The following is a 22,908-nucleotide window of genomic DNA, read 5'->3' as shown; positions in this document are numbered from 1 at the left end:
AGGCCAGGTTAAAAACAAGTCAGAATATATGTCCCTACTTTGTGTCAATCCACCTAGGTTCAGCTTAAAATCTCAGCATACTGGGAACTTGCCTTAAGTTTTCAGAGGTGACTAAATGCACAAGACATTCAGCAGAAGCCATGTGTGCCTCGGCACATCTGAGCTCCACAAGCGTTGGAACAGAAACACATGGTTTATGTTTCATGTTTGGTTTTGGTTATTCAAATAATGTGCATTACACATGCATCAGTTCACAGTAAGTTTATTTTATGTGAAGAAAAGCTTTGCCATTAATGAAAAATTTCAGTAGAAAACAGTACCTCTGCTTTCAATCTAGATTACTCAAAAGTAGAAGCTTGTATTAGTGAAAACTTCAGTAGAAACAAATCTGTAGGAAACGTTCTTGGCACATGAAGTAAAAGCTTTAAACACATTAAGTTTGAATAGAGTATTGACCGTGCAACCATGCTGGCAGAAAAGCCAGTTTTTAATGGCTGGTATTTGTCCCTCAGACAATAACATGGAAGACACATAAACCTGCTTACATAACGTTAATTGTATATAAATATGGTGTTGCCATAATCGACAGTCTCTATTCAGGCCAGCCATTTAGTTTAGCAGTTCTAAATATGTAATAGGCACTTTGCCTTTCTGACTTCCCCTTTCACCCATCAGCCAGTCTGAATCCATGCCAGGGATACTGTACACTGTTATCACCTACAAAAAGAGAAACACATCATTATAAACTTCATTTGCAGGGAAGAGTTACAGTCTATCTTCATCTGATTCCCAGTGTCTTGGAATTGAGATTAAACAGGTTAAACAGAGCATTTAATATGAGCATCCATGGAACATAATCTAATGCTCATAAAAATTATTTCACTGGTCCATGGAAAAGAATAGACACAGTATCATATATTAAAGTACCCTTTTTCTGTTGAAATTCTATTCATTACTGTTTACTTTCTATTATGTTTTATCTTTAACTTGTGTGTGCACCCTCAGCCTTAACAGGCAGCCTAAAAGAAACTTCTGTAGACTACATGATGGAAAGACAGATGGTGTTGATGTGCTACATCTTCACAGAAAATCCAAGCCCACAGCTTCTATCTAAGTCACTCTCTACATAAGAAAAAAGTCAAAAATATTGAAATAATGCAATCTTAACTGGCTACTCAAAAACATTGCCATTTTACTTTCAAATAAATAAGGTATATAGAAAACTCTTACCTCATCTGCAAGTAGAGACAATTCACTGCTGTTTGCAGCATCATAATCATAGAGAACTCTTGCTTTTCTGCTGCCACTTGATGACTTCAGTTCACTGAGGCCTGAAGTAACCATTGAATTGCTTACTGAAGGCAGTGAAGCAGAGGCTGAGGCCAAGACTGAGGGAGAAGAAACACTCTGCACAGGAGTTGTGGAAGACTGATTGTTGTTAGAGAGGAAAGTAGATGGAAAGCTGTGAGAGGGGAAAAAAAAAATACTTCTGAGTGAATCTGTTTTACACAGGGCATTATACATGCTCCCATGCCTAAATTAGCTTCTTATTTTTATCAGCAATAAACACCAGTAGATAGCAGTAAGAGAACAGTACTGAGAGTTGTATAACATAAATATACTTGTTCCTGATAAGTAGCATAAATCAAATCAATATAATTTAAAAGGAATACTGCCACCTTAAAAAACCCTGGATATTTGTCTCTTAAAAAAAGGCAAAACCAAGAAAGCACTGTTGGTCAAACTTAATTCAGACTGTACTTTGATAAACATTTCTTTTGACAGCTCTGCCAGGAAAAGCAGCCTCCACCTCCTCCTGCTCATTCCTCAATTATGTGGTTACACAAAAGATTGTGCTGATGAACCAGATCAGGGAAATATAATACAACTTAAAACCACAACCTCCCTCTGAAAGCAAGAAAAACCACACAACTATTTTTGTAATCTAAATCAGTTCATTGATCCAGCTAACTTCATGCTGTAAAACAAAAAAACATTTTTTACACTAAAAATGAACTTATATCAACTTAAGCTCCTCATTTCTAGGTCAGGTTGCTACTTGCTCAGTGCCAGCCATAGTGCTTGCCAGACCCTCCCATGAAGTTAATTAAATTCATTAACCTGACTGAAAAAGAGGGAAAAAAGTGTATAATATCCTACTTAGTTAATGAGCTCAGTCACAAAAAAACTGTTATGAGTGACAGAGCAGATACAAGGGAAAGCACAGAATATATGACTGAAAAATGGAAGGAGCAAAAAGGAGAGCAAAGCAGCTAGAGATTTTGGGGCAGTGGAGTAGGAAGAATGGACCAGCAATGATGAGCTCTGAGAACATCTCATGTCCCTCTGCCCTACATTCTGGGATGCAGTCCTGTGGCAGACTGAACTCAGTTATTTAGCAGCTGATGTAACAATTTCTTGTCCCTTTGCTGCCTTACTTGGTTCTAACACCCATCTGGGTCTACCTTAAGAGTAGGTCAATAGAGGTTTTAAAAAGTGACAGAGCTGATGCAGTAAAAAAGGGCCAGCAACTAGGAGTTAGACTGAGTCATGATGACCTGGAACTGTAGTTGCATTTCCTTCCATTCTTTGGACCACTGAATTCCCACACATAACTCCCCTCTTCAGTCCTTCTACGTGGATGCCTCTTCATTAACATCTGGGATATGGGCATATTACCTCCCCCCTCCTTTCGTGTGCCCACTCTTCTGACATAAGGAAGATCTATCCACACCACCAGCATATGAACCCACCAGAAAAACAGCCTCATCTCATCCTGCCCACCTCTGCTCCCCTGTCAGATGCTTCTGAAGGTGCAGTTCAGTGGCAACTGCACCCATGTAAATCCAGATCAGTATATTCCCAAAACCATATCTGCAGCATTATTGGTGCTCATATAAGAGGAGCTGGTTTAGGGAGCTGATGCAGGTAAAAACTAAACCCATCAATGCAGCAACTAATTTTTGGTTCATGTGACAATAAATAGTGGAACTAATGCAGCTCATATCTGTAACAGCTGCAGCAGTCCTGCATACAAGGTTCCAGGTTCACACTATACTTAACCTGGTAAATGCACAATGCCACCAAACAGGGTAGACCCACTCCTATGCCCCGTTTTTGCACAGATGTTCATTCTCTATCATTTGAGTCAGATCTAGCAATCTGCTGCTTTTGATTCAACAACCTGAACTAACCAAGAATCAGGAAGTTAACTAACTTTCCATGAGAATAGCTTATTAAACACATTCATCTTGCAGTCACAATTGTATCTGACTTAAAGAAAAGAGCAGCAGTATAATATGGAGGCCAGCACTACAGTCAGACCAAATTGCATGTAAAAACTGGGAAGACTTTCAGGAAACTGTTCTGAATTTAGGCAGCAGCTTACTACTGTGCAAAGGAGGAAGTCCCACATCCCCCTGAGGCTTACCTTGACCCCACTTGATCATAAAGAGCTGGTTCAACTCACCAAGAAGAGAAGATAACTCCACCAATTTTTTTTTTCATTTGCTAGATTAGTTTTTCAAACTAGTTCATCATGTTCCCTGAACAAATCCAACAAGCAGAATAAAGGGAGCCAAAACCAGACCCCACATTTCTGTAGGTATAACTCAGCTGTGCCTCATGATGTATTTATTACATGATTAGCTGGAATTCACCCAGAGGGATTTAATTGTAAATGACAATCAGCTGTTTCTCAATATTCTTAAATGACTCTTCAATATACTGCTAAACCTGTTCCCAGTTAACACAGTAATTACCTGTAAATCATTCTGCTCAGTTCAAAGGGTCACTGGTTTGTACAGTCAGTGGAACAGAAAGCCAAAACTTTATAACCATTCTGTCAATCAGTGGAGCATTAGGTCTCACTCCTTTTTGCAAAGCCATATGTAAGGCATTTTACTGGAAGGCTTCAGCTATACAGAGGTTGTCTGGTTCAGTGTTTTTATTTTGAATGTTTGAATAACCGGAGTTTCACAGCTTGTAGAGTAAGATATTAGTAATAGATAATCTGAAAAAATTATGCCACAGCTTACATTTGTTTGTAAGGGAAGCTGAGAAACTTCAGAGCAAAAGCAGTTGTCAGGAAGAAAAAAAAGCAGCCAGAGTACCAGAATATTTGAAATAGATTAGTTTAGTTCATTCTGAGGAACTGAAAATAAGAAAAAAAGGGAGATTTGATTTAAAGAATCAATCCAGCCTCACAGGAGGGGAAGGCAGTACAGAGATAAGCAGCTGGTGCTGCCTTGAAAAGAAACATCCATAAAAATATGTCTATTTATATAAAGAGAACTGGTCCAAGTTTTTCCCCCACCTTCCTTACAGTTGCCTCTGGAGAGTACATCAGGAAGATCAGTTCTCAGCTTTGGAAGCAGGAGGGGTGTATGCCCTAGGTTCTGACCCAGGGAAAATATCATCTGCATCTCCTCTGAGAACCAGATTTCTGTTTCAAGTAACAAACTGATCTCACTTAGAGGCTGAATGCCTCTGGTCCATTAGCAACCTCAAAACGAAACTCAGTGCTTCACAGTTCTTGGCTTTTATGTGAGAACATTGCACAATACCATTCTTAGATGTGTGAAAAGCTGTGTAACTCAGCACAATGTGTTAACCAACACAGCACTGGCAGACCTAACCAACATCTAGCTGAGCTGCCCAAGTTGTTTATTTGGTCTCTATGTGCCCACAACCTCAGGAGCACAGAACACAAACCCCACTCATCTACTTATTTATTGCAAGGGCTACACACCACATCCCTATAAATGGAAGCAAGGAGCACAACCTGAGACCTGTCCCAGTGCTCTGCTATACTTCAAGTGGGATTTCCTTGCACAAGGAAGGAAAGACACACCCAAGATTTAATACCATAACTATTTTAATCTACATAGGCAGAGAAACTTCATTTTACTGTTAGAGGCATTTAGAATTTTGCAAAGCTTCCATGCTTCTGGTTCTCTACCAGTCATAGTAATTTTATTAAAAATACTAATCAGATCACAGCCACATAAAGATACATCCTTCTGTTTTCCTAAAGAAACTATTTTCTTCAAATACACTTTTTTATATGTGGTATAAATTTTCAACAAAAACAGCAGTTCTGGGACAAGCTATACATCCTAAAGCAGAAATTAAGAGGAATTTATTCTTCCTTAGAATAAGGGTATTATGTTTAAGGCCTTCTGTTTGATAAATACACTAGGATACGAGTACACATTTTTAAAAATCCTCTCAAAATAGTTGTGTAAATATATTTCACTTAATTTCTAATTTAAAAGTTGCTTTTCCTTAATACTGTAAATGTTTGTTTTCAAGCTTTCAATTCCATCATTTGTATTTATGTGCTACCACATTTTATAGTTGAATATCTGGACTGTATTAGATTGGAATGTAACTTTAAAGATGTAGCTTTTTTGGATGGAAATTTTAAATACTTTAAACTACAATTTAGCAGTTTAGTGTTTTTCAAGACTAAAAAAAAAATCTTTAAGCTACACAATTTAAACAAACTGAGGAAATCAAATGCCACAGGAAGTTGCAAGTCAGGAAAAGGGTAAGACTCAAAACCACTTTTGTTTTTACTTCCTTGTCAGGGAAAACATAAACAGAGATACCTCAGAGACAGCTACCTAGAACAGACACCACAACAAACTTCTAAGTACAGACAATTCTTCAGTGCATACACTCACGTAATTAACATGATCTGTGTAACTCTAAGAAAGGGTGATTTGTGAGGAATTAGAATAGAGAAACTTTATGAAGTGTAAGTATGTAGATCTCTCTACATTCCCACCCATCACACAAAAAGGATTAAGAGCACAAATCAATGTCAGCTTCTTCTCTTACTTTAAAAATGCTAAACTCATGAAACAAGACAAACTTGTTCGTGTGCTCTGGATAATAGACAGGATGAAATAGATTTCTCCCTATACAGTATCTATGCTGGCAACTCAGTTAAAAGTGGAGAACAGCGTTTCATCAGATCAGATAATGACCTGTACTGAATTAAGGGGCAACAGGAATTTATAGGAAGTGTTTAAACTTTTCCCACATTGCACACTGGTTTAGTAGCATGAAGCATAAGACAACTGAAATACTGAGACTACAACTGAGACTAGAAATAAATCTCTAGAAATTTCTTTTTGTCACATTAAATGAGGTGACCAAGAGCTCACCTTCCTCAATTACAGAATATATAAAATCTCAGTAGATAACTCTCAAAAAGCTTTAGCGCTGTGTGTAGGCTTAGGGAAGTAGTTGCACCAGGTAATTACATATTAATTGCCTGAGTCCAGCATGCCTGTGTGTCCACCACTGTTCTATCAGTGTACATTTTCCTACCATTCAAAAGCATTTATTAAAACCTGAGCCTTTTCCTGAAGTTTATACAGTATTACTACCTTCCAAGTTGTTTCTGGAGATCCAACATATATTGGTAACATTGTGCATAATAGGTCATCTGAGCTTCCACAAAGTCATTGAGACAGCGGAGATGATGTGCCTGTAACGCAGCAAAGAATTCCAGAGTTTAGTCTACAAGGGCACCAAGCTGTATTAGAAAGAGCAGGCACCAAGTCAGGTGCTAATGCCAATACTGGCACTTAGGGATAAACACCAGACAGGCAGAGTGCCTGCATTTACCAGGCAAACAGGATAAAATGTCACAAAAATTCACATACTTGAGTAAACATTTTTGTGGTTTCAACACTCAATTGACCTGATTTAACGGGAAGCTGGATATAAAGAATGAAAATGACAGTTCCTGCATTCTGCAGGTTAATGGGAAAGTAAAGTTAAATTCAGTAGCTATTAAATTAGAATTAAAAAAAAAAAAATAACCCTTGTGGTTTGATGCTTTAATGCACTGAAGTGAAACCTCATAGACCAGAGTTCCCAAGTGGTTTACTGCAGCTATCTTTAGAAGGCACCCTGATAGTGACTTTCTTCCTCAACACCTTTTGGGTACTCACATGTGTGCTACTGATTCCTTCCAGCAGCAGTCTGGTAATCTCTGCTTGACGGTCAAATTCACTCTGAGTAATTCGCACCTCCTGTTCAGACTAAAAGCAAGAATGCACATCAGGTACAGGTACAGTGCTCTGTGCTACACCTGCCCACTGCAGCAGTCCCACTTGATGCAGAACTGCTCATACAAATGCATGAATCACAAGCTCAGCTGGTTGAAATGGGCTTTTTCTTTGCAGATCTCTACTTGGCAAAAACAGTAGTTGCATTCTGGGTTCAGAAATGTTGAGGCCCTGTGTACACAGCAAGCAGCTTCCTATCAGACACCTACTACATATGCAAAAGAAAGGCATTTCTTTGCCAGCAGTATTACCCCACCTCTCCCCATAACAAACCAAGTGTTCACTGGCACAACCACGTCTGCACCAGGGGTTTTGTCAGCATACCAATGGCAGCCAAGAATAATGTAATTTTTTTCTATACATCAACTTAACAGATCTCTGATGAAATAATTCAAGGCAAATCTCACGTTATTTTTGCCACATAACTGCACAACAATCAGCTGTACATAAATCTTTGATGTGAAGTTTTACCAGGATGTCTCATAATTTAATGTCTTATACTGGCCACCAAACTACTACAACTGTTTCTGGAGCTTGTAATCAAGGAGTCTTTGAAATAAATAAACCTGAACTATACAAAATGTTCTAAACTTGGTGCTACAATTAGAGTAAAATTTCTATTAAAATGATGTAACACAAGTTTCATATTTCAATAATTCAAATTTATTCCCTGTTAAATATAGTTCTCAATGATTTTTAAGTTTTAAATTACTTCAATCTAGGACAGCTAAAATTACTTTAGAGTACTTTTTTTCGGGGGTGAAGAAAAAAAATTACACTAAACACACATATACAGAATATGTCCTCTAAGATCCATTGCTCCAAGACAGAATGTCCCCAGCCTGGAATCTGGATTACCTCGCCTCAGTGCTTATATTAATTTAGTGCCTTGTTTCTAAAAATAAACCCAAGGGCAAAAATCTACATTAGGTCCAAGATGCAGCAATTACTATTCTCAGAAAGGAGAAATATATTTTCAGGAAAATTAATGAGGTGATACCAGTAAAACTCTGGTTTCAAAAGCATTTTATGTGTTTGCAACCATTCTGCTCTTGCATTCAGCTAATGTTAATCAGTATGAAGAGTCACATGGAACCTCAGAAAAGAGCACAGAAGAATGACACAATTACCTAAGAACCGTTTTCCATCTGAAGTCACTGCAGCTGGAAGGGCTTACACAGTAATTAAACACTGAAGAAGTACCTAAAGAGAACCGTGTGCCTTTTACTCAAAACTGAGATAGCAGTGTTTGTATCAAGTTTCAAATTAATTAGGTCTTCAAAGTTTCTTGAGGAAAGAATCTTTGCTTGGAATTTTCTGATTAAATTTGAATTAGTATCAGTGAAATTCATCTGTCAGTCTTTGAGAGAAATATAAGAACAAACAGATGAAAAAAGCTAATCTGATAGCCAAGAGGGGAAGAAAAGCAACAACTTAATTTTCTTTTAAAAATCCATCAAAGCAATAAGTAAATCATTTATCTGGAGAGAAATAGTTTTGTCTCTTGCTTCTCTGAAGTGAGCAGTTGCTAATGTGTTTCTATCTCCCTGTTAGGTAAGTAAATACAGAAGAACAGGAACTTACAAGAAGGGGACATTTCCATCAGAATAATTGTATTTGTTTCAACAACCTTCTAGCAAATCAACTACTTTCCATAAGAAAAGGAAAAGTAGGCAATGTGGTAACATATATTAACTTAGTCAGTACAGAGTGACTTAAAATATTTTTTAAAAAGCCCAATGTAGTGGTTTCATAGAGATTTCCATTAACTGAATTACGTGATGATGTCTTTAATGAGTTTTGCCCATCCCTATTTTCAGTATTGCTAAGTGAACAGTAGTAGGACAGCGTATCTATTCTACACCTTGGGGTAAAGGTGAAAACCAGCTGACTTTTAAGCTGGGAAGTTTATGGCCTGATCACCTTTATTTCTGAACAGAGTGAAGAGCTCAAAAATACAAGACTAAACTTCCCAGCTGCAGTTGTATTGTGTTTTTAGGATCATTAAAAGGCCTCACTAGGTATGTCTCATGAAGATTCCTCAAAATGGTACTTGCTCTGCAACTATAGAATATGACCCCAGGTTTTGAATCTGAGTATTCAAATGTAAATAATCTCCCCAGATTTCACACTGGAGTACAGGACCTCTTAGAAATACTGTGCAATCCTGCAGTGAAGGGACAACACATAAATGCATATGAAATAAAATCACCTTGCTAATGTTGTTTTACTAGACACACTTTTAGTAAAACACTGGTAGTGGATATACAGCTGTGCCTAGTATTTAATATTCCTTCTGAAATGCAGAGTTTGAGGAAGCTAAACTGAAGGAAGTTTGTCATATTGCCACCATGCACATCTTTTATTCTAACTCAAAAAAACCCCAAAACTGTAATTAAGCCAGTGATGACTGGATGGTCTGAATTCTTTGCTGGGAAGCTTATATTTAAATTGAAAACATTCATCAATCTCCTCCTCCAACTCTCAAACACAGGAGGACAGACTGCCTTTAGAAATGTGGATGGATTACTGCTCCCTTGGCTGTACATAATCTTGAAGTTTCTTCTCAATAGTCTCTGCTATTTATATACTAAATAAAAAGGGGACCTAAATTACATAATTTATTACAAGAGCTGAAGTTTTTTGTCTTCTTTATGCTATAGTTAAGCACTTTGTAGTATTTCTTCTTTCTGAGACTTAATCTGTTAAATTTCACTACCCTAAAAATTGCTTGTCCTTGTCTCTGAAAAGGAAATAGCTTCAAGATTCGTTTTCAATACAGCAGTATTCTTTCCCTGCTATTTTGTCCCCAATATAGGACCAGCAGACAGGTTTCCTGCTTCGAAATGTTACTTTACTTAATCCATTAAATAATTCTCAAACTTTGGGATCACAGTTGACCTCATCCTCCTTTTACAGTTAACCCTCCTTTTACTTTAAATGCCTCCTTCCCTCTGAACTCACACTCATCCTCACCTGTGGCACCATAACTCACAGAAAGCTGGAAGAGCAACTCCCACAACTCCCAAGATTTCACTTGAAGCTGCATATCCCAGCTTCTCCCTACACCTCCCAAAGCTGCCTAGCTAGTTGCCCATTAAAAACTGTACTCCAAAGCCCCTGCTCTCCTTCTATTGACATAATTTTAATTACCCCTCCTCTACAGAAATCCACGAAGAAATCCCTCCTTCCCTGTTAGCATACCCCCTCACAGCCTGTTGCCAATGCTGGTTTGTCAGAGCCAGTGAGCCTAAGAACAGCCCTTCTCAAGGCACTGCAGCAGCCACTGCCAAACAGCCCATTAGCTCCTCCGAGTTTGTCCCTGGGCAAGGGACAGCATGACAGAGCAAGCTGCAACCCATCCCAAGGCTAATGCTAAGCTTATGAACTAGCTTTCAGGGCAGGTGCAGTTTTCAGATGTGCCTACTCCCTAACTTAAGCTGCAGAAGAGCTAGTGACACTGGGGTGAAAGGTGAGGTGTCCCATGTTCTGGGTAAAACTTGAAGATTAGTGTTTTCAGGAGAGTCTAGATTACTAAACTCCAGTATTTCTGAAAATTTTCAAAAAAGCTTGTTCTTATGAGACTATCATACCAGTAAATTTTGAGAGAAGTCCTGTAGTTGTCTGTTGTATCTTGTCCCATGAGAATCAGATGGTACTGGTACTAAGTGACAGCCAGAAACAGTTTACTATAAAACAAGCCCCAGGCATTGTTTTGCTACTGAAACCTGAAAGGCCCAGGAGGGGCCCAGTGTATTCTGATGTAATGCATCAGGCTGCCAGCATCAGACTGAAATCAACAACATGTAATGTCCCTTATTACAGTAGACCAGCACAAGTTATAATTTCAGAATTCTGCAATTTTAAAAGTGTTTACTTACTTTTGTCACTTCCTCAGCCCATATCTAGTCAGCATTAAGAGTGGGGGAGGAGAAAATAAAAACATACAAACTTAGACACTGGTGGTACTCTATTACAGTATATAATCACACTTTGGCTTTTAAGTACTTTCCTGTCCTCAGAACTTCACAGGGATTTGAGGAGTGCTACAAGTCAGTTGCCCAAAACCCTTCGTACACAATTAATCTATTATGGATATGGATAGCATAACATCTATGAAGTAAGATACTGAAGAGAGTGTGACTTGTAGAACTCATGTATTACAAGAATCTACTTAAAACAAGCTATTACAACACAAGACATAACTACTTTAAAAAATGACATGAATCAGACAAACCAAATTACCTTAGGAGGAACTTAAGTTACTTTAATGTGTTATAATAATGGAAAACTATGGAAAGCTATTCTCATTTTTACACTGAAAGATAGGAATGCTTTCTCTTGCTAATTTCATTACCAGTTTTCTATTTCACAAGCACTTTGACTGAAACCTAAATTTAATTGAAACTGCTACAGATGTATCTCACATTGAGTATTAGAGTAGTAGCAAGCACAGCAAAATCACAGAACTGCAAGAGATTTAGTCTAAAAGTTAATTACTTCAGCTTGCTCTTTCAATTCCCTCTTGCAATGTGGTTATTTTCATCTTCCTCCATTGTAAGATGATGACACAATCAGGAGTAGGAAGAAATGTGTAAAAAGGTTGCAGAAGCAAACTATAACAAACAAGTTTATTTGCTCATTTTTTTATCTGGTCACAGCTGAGAAATCTGGAACAATAAATTGAGATGAAACCAAATATGCCATGCAGATCCAAACCCCAACCAGAACAGGCTGGACAGCACAGTCTATGCTGTACATAACTAATTCATCCCTTTCTCTTCCATTTTCACAACTATAGTGCTAAAACCAGCTGTGCTAGAGAGTCCTTGCAACAAGCTTAGGATACATTGTACTCTAAGTTAAGCCACTAACTTCTGTGACATTATTCAGTTGCAGTTCTTTGTAACACACTGCTTGAAGGGAGTAATTTCTGCATATTCCTGGCTGTTTCATATAATTCACTTTTACTCATATTAAAAAGATAGGAAAACTAAATCATTCCTTTCCTCTAATAGGTGAAAATAATTTCAGAAGTGAAAAATTAACCCCTTTGTATCCTAAGTTTACATTAATAAAATCACAGAATTTATAATATAATACTGTATCTTTCAAATTCTCAGAAATAATCTGCTAAAATAACATCCAATGCTGTACTGACATAAGTGTATTTAGTGCATTACACCAATCTATTTTAGAATGGAAAACATCTGAAACAAGACCAAAATGAGCTGGATAGCAAGAGGAAACATTTGACAGGAAAATGAATGAACACAGGAGGCCAACAAACCTTTAGCCATTTTACATGCAGCAAGTTGAGCATGTAAGAGACATTTACCATAATGTTATTCTCTTCAGGCTGAGAGATGTTTAGTTGCTTAAGTGTATAGATAAAAAACAAAAGCAAGTTATAAAACTGCAAATATAGCAGGTAAAGAGATTATTAGCACAAAGCACTGCAAGCTTATGCAAAACAAGACTGTGAAGTGAATATAGATAAATAAAACAGTTTGGATTTTGATTTTAAATACTGAACTAAGCTGTTTCAGTTGTACAGTAAGCAATTTTCAAATTATTTTTCCCAGGTATAAAAATATGTAATCACATGTAGATAAAATTTAGCGCTTTAACCTGTCACAGAAAATAGTAAAGCATAAAAACTTGTGTCATAGCTCAATACACTTCACTAACCTATCAGTCCAGCCCTGTTTATCAGGTTTCTTCCTTTATAAATAAGGGAGCCAGGAGACTATAACCCATTTGCATCACACCTACATCCAGGTTAGTTCTCACTTCTATATTGCAGAAGATAAGGAAGAGGTGCAATTTTGTTATTTCTGCTGGCATTCTACAACCTGATACTTCTTACACATGCACATTAATTTTAATTACATTTTGACAGCAAAGTATATGCAAAATAGTGAAGAGGTTTAGAGTTTCATGCTCTTCCAGCACTAACTTATGTGCATAAAACTGCATACTTGCTGTATGAATACTTAGGATCAAGTAGTAGCAGCAGCAATTGGCACCAAGCTCTGAATGATTGCACTGGTGATGGAATTAAAACTTCAGTATAATATATATATAATTTTAATACCAGGCTCAAGGGGAACAATTCCTTATGGTCTTTTCATTGCTTTAGAAAGTAAGGTACATACTTGCTACCACACCACAAAGGAAGATAAAAACACTCTTTTTTTAAACTTAACTCTGAACAAAGTCAAGCAAAGGAATAGTTTACTATCCAATGCTCCTCTACCCATTGCTTCAAAATTGCACTACATGCTAATCAAAACCTTCTCTGTTCTCCGTAGTTAGTCTTACAAATTAAGAAAGCTTGACAAATAGAGAAGTGACTCTTTTTGCAAAGAATTTACACATGGGAAAATGCATGCATAGACTTAAAAATAAAGCTAGTTTAAATACAGAGGGACAGTGTGCATGACATGGACTGACACAGAAGAGCAGAACTGTCAGGTAGAGTATGTCAGTTTTTAGATGGATCATGATCACGAAGATGCAACACACTTCAAAGCTCAAGATAATGTCTCTCAGATCTTTCAGGACAAACATGCATTCTGAAAAGCCAGTAAAATCTGTCAGTCCTTCTTCTGCCTCTCCATCATGTACCCTGTCCCTGTGTATTTAAATTGACTGGATTTCTTTATTTGCATGACCCTTACAGGAGAAAACATTTCACTGTCCATCATTAACAGCTGAACATTTAGGGATTAAGTCAAAAAATAGCTATGAAAATACTGTAAATATATCCTGATGAAACTACATACAGTCAACAGTCCATTCCTTCACTTAAGAGCATTTTAAGAGTTTAAAAAGCAGTAGCCTTTTTTTTTTTTCAATTTAATCTCCTTGAATAAGCATTTTTTGAGGGAATCAGAATGGTTAAGTCATGTGGGCTGAAGCACCACACCTCTGTTTGGAGGTGTAAAATAGTAAGCAATACATAAAGAGAAACCACAAATATTTTTGACATAGAGAAATATAGATAGGTTCATCAGTTGAAAGCAATTATACACACACTTCAGCATTTACAGAGATTCAAGTACTTCTATTTACACCCATATTGGCAGGTTGTATCAATTAATTTTTGACAGTATAGACTCATTGACTATAAAACAAGAAGAGAGTAAGTAAGTCTAACTTGATGGAATATTTAAAAGACTAACACCTTGATCAGTAACTCACTTCTGTTTCCTTGTGTTCCACTAAGGCATTTCTTACAAAAGTACCTAGAAAAACAACCAGGGTAAGAAGCTAGGACTGGAAACATAACCGAGCAGTCAAGTTGAAAAATATGTATCAATAAGTCTGAAAGTTATGGACCAACTTTAAAAAAAAAAAAAAACCCTCTACTTACTGCAGCTCTGGCTTCTGCAACTTTTGCCTTCTTCAGTCTGGTTTTTGCAGCATCCAAATCCAGTCTTTTATTTTGTAACAGTTTACGTTCTTTCTGAAAGTGAGTTAGGTTAGTTTGTGAGAATGGGTACACATACAAGCAAAAGACTGTCTACTTGGAAATGCTTTTAATGAAGTATCATGTAAAAAAAAGTTCTTCAGTTCAAGACAGAGGCAGAATTAGATCCCAATTATTCCCATACAGTTTATGCTCAATATGCATACTTCTCATAGAACAACAGTTACCAAACAAACGTTTTCATCATTATTTTGCTTTTACCTCAGCAAAAAACCAGAAAATACTCCAAAGGCACAAATTTCACTTGATTTTTTCTACATTACCTGGAGGAAAAAGAATGCACTATTATCTACTACTACATTTTGACGACTGACAGTTACAATTGGAGTGAAATTCTGAAAAATGTACAATTCAACTTACAGTAATAGTTTTGTAGTCTCCTTCAATGAAGTTTCTTAGTGGAGTGAGAAAGTTTATAGCAGAAGTTTGAATGAGTTCTCTGTCTGCTGCCCCAATTCGCTTTTGTGTTTCTCCACATTTAATGAGTGCATTTCCTGCAAAGGAAAAAATATGTTAATTATATTGTTCAGGCAGGAGGTTCACAAAACAGGTTGCTACTGTCAGGAAAGTTTAGGCCAGTAGTTTGAAAAACAATCAAATGCCATGAAAAGGGCCTTCAAAAGAAAGAAAATAATGTGCAAAAAAAAAAAAAAACCTCAACCCCCCCACCAAAAACCACTCCAAACCCCAACATAAAAACAAACAAAATACTCACACCAAAATAAATAATCACACAAACAAGCCAAATCATTTTTATTATGAACAATCACAGGTCAAGGCAAGATTTCAATGAGACCACATATCATGGCAACTCCATAGTGAGCACCTATTTCAGAACTGGATATCATACCTACTTATTTTCATCCAACAACTTCCTCTCCTATACAACATTCTTAACACAGGAGAAGTTGGTAGCAAGGCAAAAGCTTATTAAAATATTGGAAAATAATGTGCTTTTCCTCATCCTTATCTACTCAAACTTCTAAATATGCATTTGCACTTTAACTGAGCAATACTTTGAAATTTAGTTGCAAGCTAAGTATTAAAAGTGCAGTTAATGTATCAAAAGGAATTTCAACAGCCTGATACTGCTTAGTTAGAATGGACACTAAGTGTTCAGAGAAGACTTTATGACACCACATGAAACCCTAACAGTCTATTTATATGCTAACATTTTATGTTATTTGCCTGAATTCACAAACTTCTGCAACTTGTGGGACAGTGTGCCTGTAAGTACAATTCTGTTTGATGTTAAAAAGCAAGACTTGAGACTGATCATCAGAAGGAAAGCCACAGATACATAAAATCATGTGGAAGTAAGAGGAACAAAGCTTGCCATTATTGATTTTAGCATAAGAATTCTATAAAATATTTTCTTTTATTTAATTGGGGTTTCCTTTTTTGAAAAAGAACATCATTATTTACAGATATAAGGAACTCTTCACAGAACAAAAGTTCTCCCTCCCACAGTAATTTTGAACAAAGACTTGAAGAGAGGAAACTGTCTGAGTTTGCATACTATACTATATACAGACACCTGCATTTTTCAGTTGTTTAAATTAAATTAACAGCAGAATTTGTATCAGCAACTTAAAGAGTTTTAGAGAACATTAGAATTAGACATTTAAATTAACAGCAGTGTAAAAATATTAGAGGTAATACCCCAACCATCTTGTCATAAGTATGTAAATTTACTAGAGAAGGAATAAAATTTAGACCGTGTTCCACACTACTGTCCTTATCAAAATATTATATATTAAGAAAAGCAAAAATACTGTATACTTAAGAAAGGTTTCTTAATACAGAAGTCAATTTCAGGTAACATTTTCACTCCAAACAACAAATAAAATCAATAAGTACTGTCAAATGTGCAGATGTTGCACATTTTAACAAGGAAACTAAACTCCAAATGTAGTTGTTCTGGTAAGATAATTATCCATCCATGAAGATGGATACCATTCCAACCACAAGTTTTGTTTCTAGATTTGGAGAGAAACCTCATCACTGATCTCCAAATGCTCAGTTATACAGCAAGTCAACTCAAACTGATACAAATGTCATTAAACAGTTTTATTTAGTGGAAGACAAGTAATATAATTTTTAATATATATAAAATATAAATATAAATATTAAAAAGCCTATATCTATGGGTTTCTTTACTTCTTACCATAGGCTGTTCCTGGACCAAATTCATTCCCAGCATCAATCATATACTGGCCTAGTAACTCTGGGTTATTCATGCGACTTGGTGCTTTGCGGTCCAGCTTCTCGTAGACAAATTCTTCTATTCTGGCATCTAAAAATGTTTATTTGAAATAATTACTGTCATTTAAAGAACAACTTAGAAAAGTGAAACAAACAAACTAACAAGAAAAAGGAAAACAAAAAAAGAATTTCAAAATCCAGCCATTAAACTCAACATTAAGTGAACAATGTTAAGCTGGAGATCCCGTTCTTGAAAACAGGAAACTGACCATGTTCCATGTTTGCCATGCCACCTTCAAGTGTTTCCTAGAGCCATCTGGGAAAGTGAAAATTTATACTTTTCTTCTCCACTAGCACAGTTATACAGCTTTTCAGAACTTTGATCAGAAGCCTCCACAGTAAGAGCAATAACAGAACACTTCTCCTTAAAAAGAAAAGTCTTTTGTTCCCCCTCCAGAAAAAAGACCAAAATTGTTCACTACAATTAGCAGTAGGAATTAAGTTCAACAACTACTCTAAGTTCCCTATTAAGATATTCTGAAAGTTCAGTAGCCCCAGAAATTATATCCTCCTTCCTATGCCCCTTGCTCCCTTGAAACACTCTGAAAGAAACCATTAAAAGTTATTAGAAAATGTTTCATTTTGCATTCTCATATTTTCTTAGTCTGAGCAATAAAATTATCAGAAAACCTTGTCAAGACTATGTGAGCATTACTACCCATCTATCATAATACTAAGCCACAGGAAGCTTCTTAGGTGGAAAGACCTCACACACCTAAACAAGGACTCTGTAACTGAAAAAGCAAACTCCTCAGATACAATATCCAATTTCTCTGACCAACTGCTTTCATTTCTCACCTAGCTGGCTTTATTTATACAGTCACTAAAAACTAATTTCAGCCTACAATAGTACAGACAACCACAAAGCTTTCCAGTGAACAAACCGGCCACTTTAATACTATTTGTTAACTAGACAACTTTCAACAGCAATGGATTAAATAACTACTCTCTCATGAAGGTCACAAAAATTAATCTAAGACAGACAATTATGGGTACCAGCACATTCCCTGGCAGCAAGAGTGAACCAGAAATTATCAAAAGTGATTTGTTTTCTTTACTCAAGCCATAATATTTATTTTTTATTAAATCACAAAAGAACTGGAAAGTAATCTAAAATTATTGGACTATTACATGGGTCTGATCTATAGGTACAATTATAAATGAGACTGAAAATGATTTTTCCTCCCCCAGACAGGGTCACTCCATTAACCACCACCAAAAGCAGCTCTCTGCAGCATGTGATCCTTCTCCCCAGTAGGCCAGCAAACAGCTGAAGTTACATTCACAAAGATCACTGCTCAATGCTGAGTATTTTTAGCCATCAGAAAATGGACTGGAGAGCAGAACGGAGACACTACTATACATCATCCTTCTACTGAAACTTCTTCATGCACTTCCACTAGCCTCCAGTCAGTGCTTCAATATTTGAAGCTTACAAGTTTCTGAAAAAGGCCAAGAGATACTACAAATACTGAATTGAATGAAAAAGACAACTATTTCCTTTGGCCTAGACAAAAGTACAAATTTGAGCTAGAATATTCTGCAAGTTCTACTGCATTCTTCCCACATGATTAGTTGGTTTATTTTTAAAATACTGTTTTTCTGGAACTAAAAGATGCAAGACATTTCCAAAGTAATACTTCAAACATCTCTGTAATAAAGAATTAATCTAGTTGGCATTAGAGAAGTGTCTGATTTACCTTTACTAATAAATCCTAGCTCAGAATGTCATTACAAGGAGAATACTTGTTTTCAGCGCAGAGGTAGTAGCAGTTTTATGAAATTATCATTTGAGCAAACCCAAAGGAGGTTTAGATTTTTTCAGTAGTTCACCCACTGACTAGACACCACGTCTTGACTTAAAATCTAGATCTATACACTTAGCAAATTCCTATAGCTCTAAACTCTAGAACAACCGTAGGATGACTCTGAAACTGATGTCCTCAACGTTACTACTCATAGCAGCAATTTCAGAAACAGATAAAACACACCATAAAACTTCATTTTTTCCTACCCATGTTTTTTCTGTTACAGTAAGAGACTCAACAGAGATGAAATCACATTTGACACTTTCTTGTATTGTTTAAGTAGGGTGCTAATTCTTCAGTAATGGAATTATTAAAGACAGGTATTTTAGTTCATCTTGCCTGCTTCAAGTGGATTTGTGTTGTGCAGAGAGTTTAAATAATGAAATAGTAATGAATTTTCTTGAGCCACTGTATTTACCCCATGAAGAACTTCAGAGTTCTTACAGCTACCCAAGATATCTGGAATTAGAATGGGAAATTCAATTAAACAGTAAACAATTCTAAAAACCAATCAATCTGAGACTGAGTATAGAACCAATACAACAGTTTTAAAAGCTCTGTATAAAGTTTTCCCCATTTGAAAGGTTCAGGAAGTACCAGCAATTGGCAGTGTCTCCAATTCTTACCAGCTCTTCAAAATGTGCTTTCCATAACTGCAGCCTTCAAATTTTAAAACTGCTGTATTTAGTCATTGCTTATGCAATAGCTATTGCAGTAAATATTTACATTGGCATATCTATTAATTCAAAAGTTGAAAACAGAAATCTGAAGGGCTCCTTACTTGGATTTGGCTGCAATAATACTTCTGTTTGCTTCATTATTTTTTCTGTCCATAATTTAGTGCATTCTGCTTTGCTGAGAAGGTTCTCCAGATGAGCATCCAGTTCAGTCTTCTCTGCCTGTCCAAGCTTTTCTTCTGTGAACTGCAAGATAGTCAGATTAAAAATATTCAATTCATAAAAATAATTTTCCAGGACAAATTTAAAACAGTCACTTATATTAGTTTGAAGATGATGTTTTAAAAGATATAACCATTCCCCAGCCATCAGTAAAAATCTAAGGACAAATTTGAAAGCTATTAAATTCACCAACACATCCATACTATCAGGTAAAAAAAGGGGCAGACAAAGATGCAACAGGTAATTTATAACATTATGAAGAAATCCTCTGCTAAACTTGGTACTGAGAATTCTCACGTGAAGCAGTTTGTCACAGTGTTCTTTAAAACATTAACTGAAATGAAAGTCCAGAGGTAATAAAGAAAATTAAAAGATTGCTTCAATCTTGTATATTTTGTAATTGTTTGTCAATTATCCTCATGTAAAACCTGAAGGCAAAACAGATTCCAATCGCAGCTACCTTGAATATATTGAAAAAAAAATGTCCTATCCAGAGGAAACAGGACAAAAATAGGGAGTTTAAACTTCAGTAAGAAGATTTAAATTATAATTAGACATTAAGGAAATCTTCTAAAGACAAGGATTAAAAGCTAAAACAAACTTTCTTGGGAAGTAGTGAAATATGTATCTTTGGGGGTGGGGAGTATGTTGCTTTTTAGAATAGGACAAACCAGTGTTTGATAAACTCTTTAGATGTCCTGTTATGCCTTACAGAAACAACAGGATCACCTCTGCTGTTCTTTGTCCAAGCTGTGATTTCAGTGACCATGAAGCACAATATAACTTCATTTAGCTAAATAAATCCATCAGACAATTCATTTCGCTTGATACAAAATCCACAAGCAGTTTGTTTTTCAATCCCAGACAGGGAGAAGCTACACATTTCACATCAGGGAAGCAAGCAAAGCCAGAAGTGAGGGCTTTGCCTGCGCCCTTCAGAGCAGTAGTTCCTCAGAAGGATCATCCTATCCCTTGACAGCCCGCTGTTCAAAGTCAGGCATTCCCAGGAGAATCTGGCTTATGATTAAGTTGCTAACAAATTTACCAATTAGGAACTAAACAGGACTGGAAGCATTCTCACTGTCCAATTTCATTCTTAACAAGTTCTTTGGTGGCCAGTAGGAAACAGAATACAGTAGAAGTACATTGCATTGTCCAAGTTTGTTTTCATTTCTGTCACATGTAGATTAACCAAGTTTGATAGCACGCACATCTTGATCAACGCTTCTGGCATTTGCACTTCTACACAAAAGCAAACTGCAGTAATGGGGAAGTTCAGCTGCCATACAGGGAAAAAGGGAATTTATTTATGGATGTACTACTACTGTTTAAAGGCTTTTTAAACTATGCCAGGTGGTCTCAAAAACTTTGTACATATTCTTTACAATACAGTAAAATAGGTCTGGGATTGTTTTTTATTAATTACAGATAAGAGTATTTTTATTAAAAATTAATATTTCCTATTAATATTTCCATAAATCCTCTCAGCAGTGTGAAGATTGCTAAGTTAAGACCACAATATTAGATTTCGCATATACACTTAAATGAAATCACAAGGTCCCATCACAAGATCTTACAACAAAGGGTAAAACTGCATCTCCTTTTTTCCCCCTTTTCCGACAAGAAAAGAGAAAGTGAAGGCAGGAAAAGAAGTCGATCAGGGAAGCAGGTAGATGTGGAAGAAGCCAGGAGTAGTGGGGGAAGCATGGAAATACCTCCAACACAAAGAGAAGCAATAATGACTACTTTAACTTCATTTCAATTTGAACAATATTTTTTGACGAGTTTGCATTTTCAGAGCTCTGCTGTGCTGCTAAGTCATTGGCTCTGCTTGAATATTGAGATCTAGGGTAACACATCAGACTGACCAGACAACAACGCTTAGCACATTCCAAACCTGACTGTGACCCAGTGAGAACTCGTAAGAAAACAAAGTGGATTATTAGATACTGCTTGGATGCCCATCTCCATACAGCAAATCTGTTCAAGTTTGATTATATAAGGAAAGAGGATTACGGCTCAAGACAAGCGCTAAGGAACAAAAGACAGTCACAGTGTGAAACCTTCTACTGCGAAGAAAGGGGAAGACCAAATCGGAAACAATGGACTATCAAACAAGCTTAAAACCCATACTAAAGGTAAAACAAATCAAACAGTCTAAGCAGACACGTACTGGACTTTCATGTGTCGCATCCGAGCTCGACTTTTACCGATCAGGTAGCGATATGAACACGTTTCTAGCAGACAGTAAACCCCAGGTGTTTATTTCAGGCGAGACACACCTTTGTCCTTTGCAAGCCCAAAGTCCGGCCGTATCTCCCGGCAGTTGATGCCTGTGCATCTCGTGCTCCCAGTGCTGGCGCCTTCTCCCCTCTTTGCCCGTCTGACCTTGGCCTGTCTCACCCCCGCCAGCCCCCGAGGCTGCTGTCGTGCAGCCTGCCTGGCGAACGCCCAGCCCGCGGCCGAAGGGGCCGGCTGGAGGAGACTTCTCGCAGCAGCCCATGGCCGCCCGACCCGGCCAATGCTCCGGCCTCGTCCCCGCCAGCACAGCCGGGCCTGGCGCTCCGTCCGAGCTGGGAGCCCGCGGCGGGCCCGGCCCCTCCCGGCCCCCGGGGCGGGGCCGAGAGCGCCCCGGCCAGCGCCCCGCACCAGGCCCAGCGGCGGCGGCGGCCCAGCGGAGCCACCCGCGGCCTCGACCCCGGCTGGAGCGTCGCGGCGCGGAGCCGCCCCGGCAGACGCCCGTCCCGGCGAGGGCCCGGCAGGGGAGGGCGGTTCGTACCTGCACGGCGCGGCTCAGGAAGGTGCCCGCGTCAGCCGCCAGCTTCTTCACATTGAAATCCATGATGTTCATCTTGGGCGGGGGCGCTGACTCAGCCCGGACACCCGCGGCGGCGGCGGCGGCCGCTCCGGCCCGTCCCTGTGGGAGCCGCCGGGGGCGGTGCCGGGCCCGGCCCGGCCGCAGCGGATTGGCGGGGCCGTGGCGTCAGCCCAGGGCCCGGATCGGCCGGGTGAGCGGCGCCGGCGGCCGCCCCGCCCTGGCCCCACACTGCCCTGGCCCCGCTCCGCCTCGGCCGCCTTCCTGCACAGCTCCGCCCCGGCCCCGCTCCGCCCCGGCCACCTCCCTCCCCAGCCCCGCTCCGCCCCGCCCCAGCCCCAGCCCGCCCCATGCTGGCGTGAGGGTACGGTGGGCAGGGCTGGCCGTGGTACCCCGGCAGAATTTTCATGCCGGCTAGCCCCGAGCGTTATCGGCGACCCCAAGGCTGCTGCTGCTTCGGGGCCGGGCCAGCCTGCCCGCCAGGCCTGGGCGAAGGAGACTCTGGGAGCCGGCCGCGGCCTTTGCCGTGTCGCTGGCAAGG

General features: G+C 38.4%; 1 protein-coding gene across 6 annotated transcripts; it reads right to left on the bottom strand.

Moving 5' to 3' along the window:
• Positions 1-246: 246 nt before the first annotated feature.
• Positions 247-22,502, bottom strand: SH3GLB1 (SH3 domain containing GRB2 like, endophilin B1). 6 transcript variants are annotated; one of them, XM_053950577.1, is made up of 11 exons: positions 22,332-22,502; positions 19,435-19,576; positions 16,748-16,876; positions 14,941-15,074; positions 14,464-14,556; positions 12,376-12,462; positions 10,967-10,990; positions 6,969-7,058; positions 6,399-6,499; positions 1,231-1,462; positions 247-717 (listed from the first exon to the last, which is right to left on the bottom strand). In XM_053950577.1, exons 1-11 carry the CDS (start codon positions 22,401-22,403, stop codon positions 610-612), a joined length of 1,212 nt encoding a protein of 403 aa, XP_053806552.1. In that variant the 5' UTR covers positions 22,404-22,502; the 3' UTR covers positions 247-609. The 6 variants fall into 6 exon arrangements, with proteins under 6 accessions (XP_053806552.1, XP_053806553.1, XP_053806557.1 ...); XM_053950578.1 differs by having other exon boundaries at positions 12,424-12,462; XM_053950582.1 differs by lacking the exon at positions 22,332-22,502 and adding an exon at positions 21,835-21,913.
• Between the last annotated feature and the right edge of the window lie 406 nt (positions 22,503-22,908).

Source organism: Vidua chalybeata, chromosome 9 (genome assembly GCF_026979565.1).
Source record: "Vidua chalybeata isolate OUT-0048 chromosome 9, bVidCha1 merged haplotype, whole genome shotgun sequence".
NCBI classification, from domain to species: Eukaryota; Metazoa; Chordata; class Aves; order Passeriformes; family Viduidae; genus Vidua; species Vidua chalybeata.
This window is presented reverse-complemented; position numbering and strand designations above follow the sequence as displayed.

Excerpts from the sequence above, each read along its gene's own strand:
- SH3GLB1 (XM_053950577.1), bottom strand. The coding sequence starts at position 22,403 with ATGAACATCATGGATTTCAATGTGAAGAAGCTGGCGGCTGACGCGGGC. Across the intron at positions 7,059-10,966 it reads GGGCTGAGGAAGTGACAAAA|TCTGAACAGGAGGTGCGAAT; the intron begins GTAAGTAAACAC and ends TCTTGCTTTTAG. Across the intron at positions 6,500-6,968 it reads AAGGAATCAGTAGCACACAT|GCACATCATCTCCGCTGTCT; the intron begins GTGAGTACCCAA and ends GCTGCGTTACAG.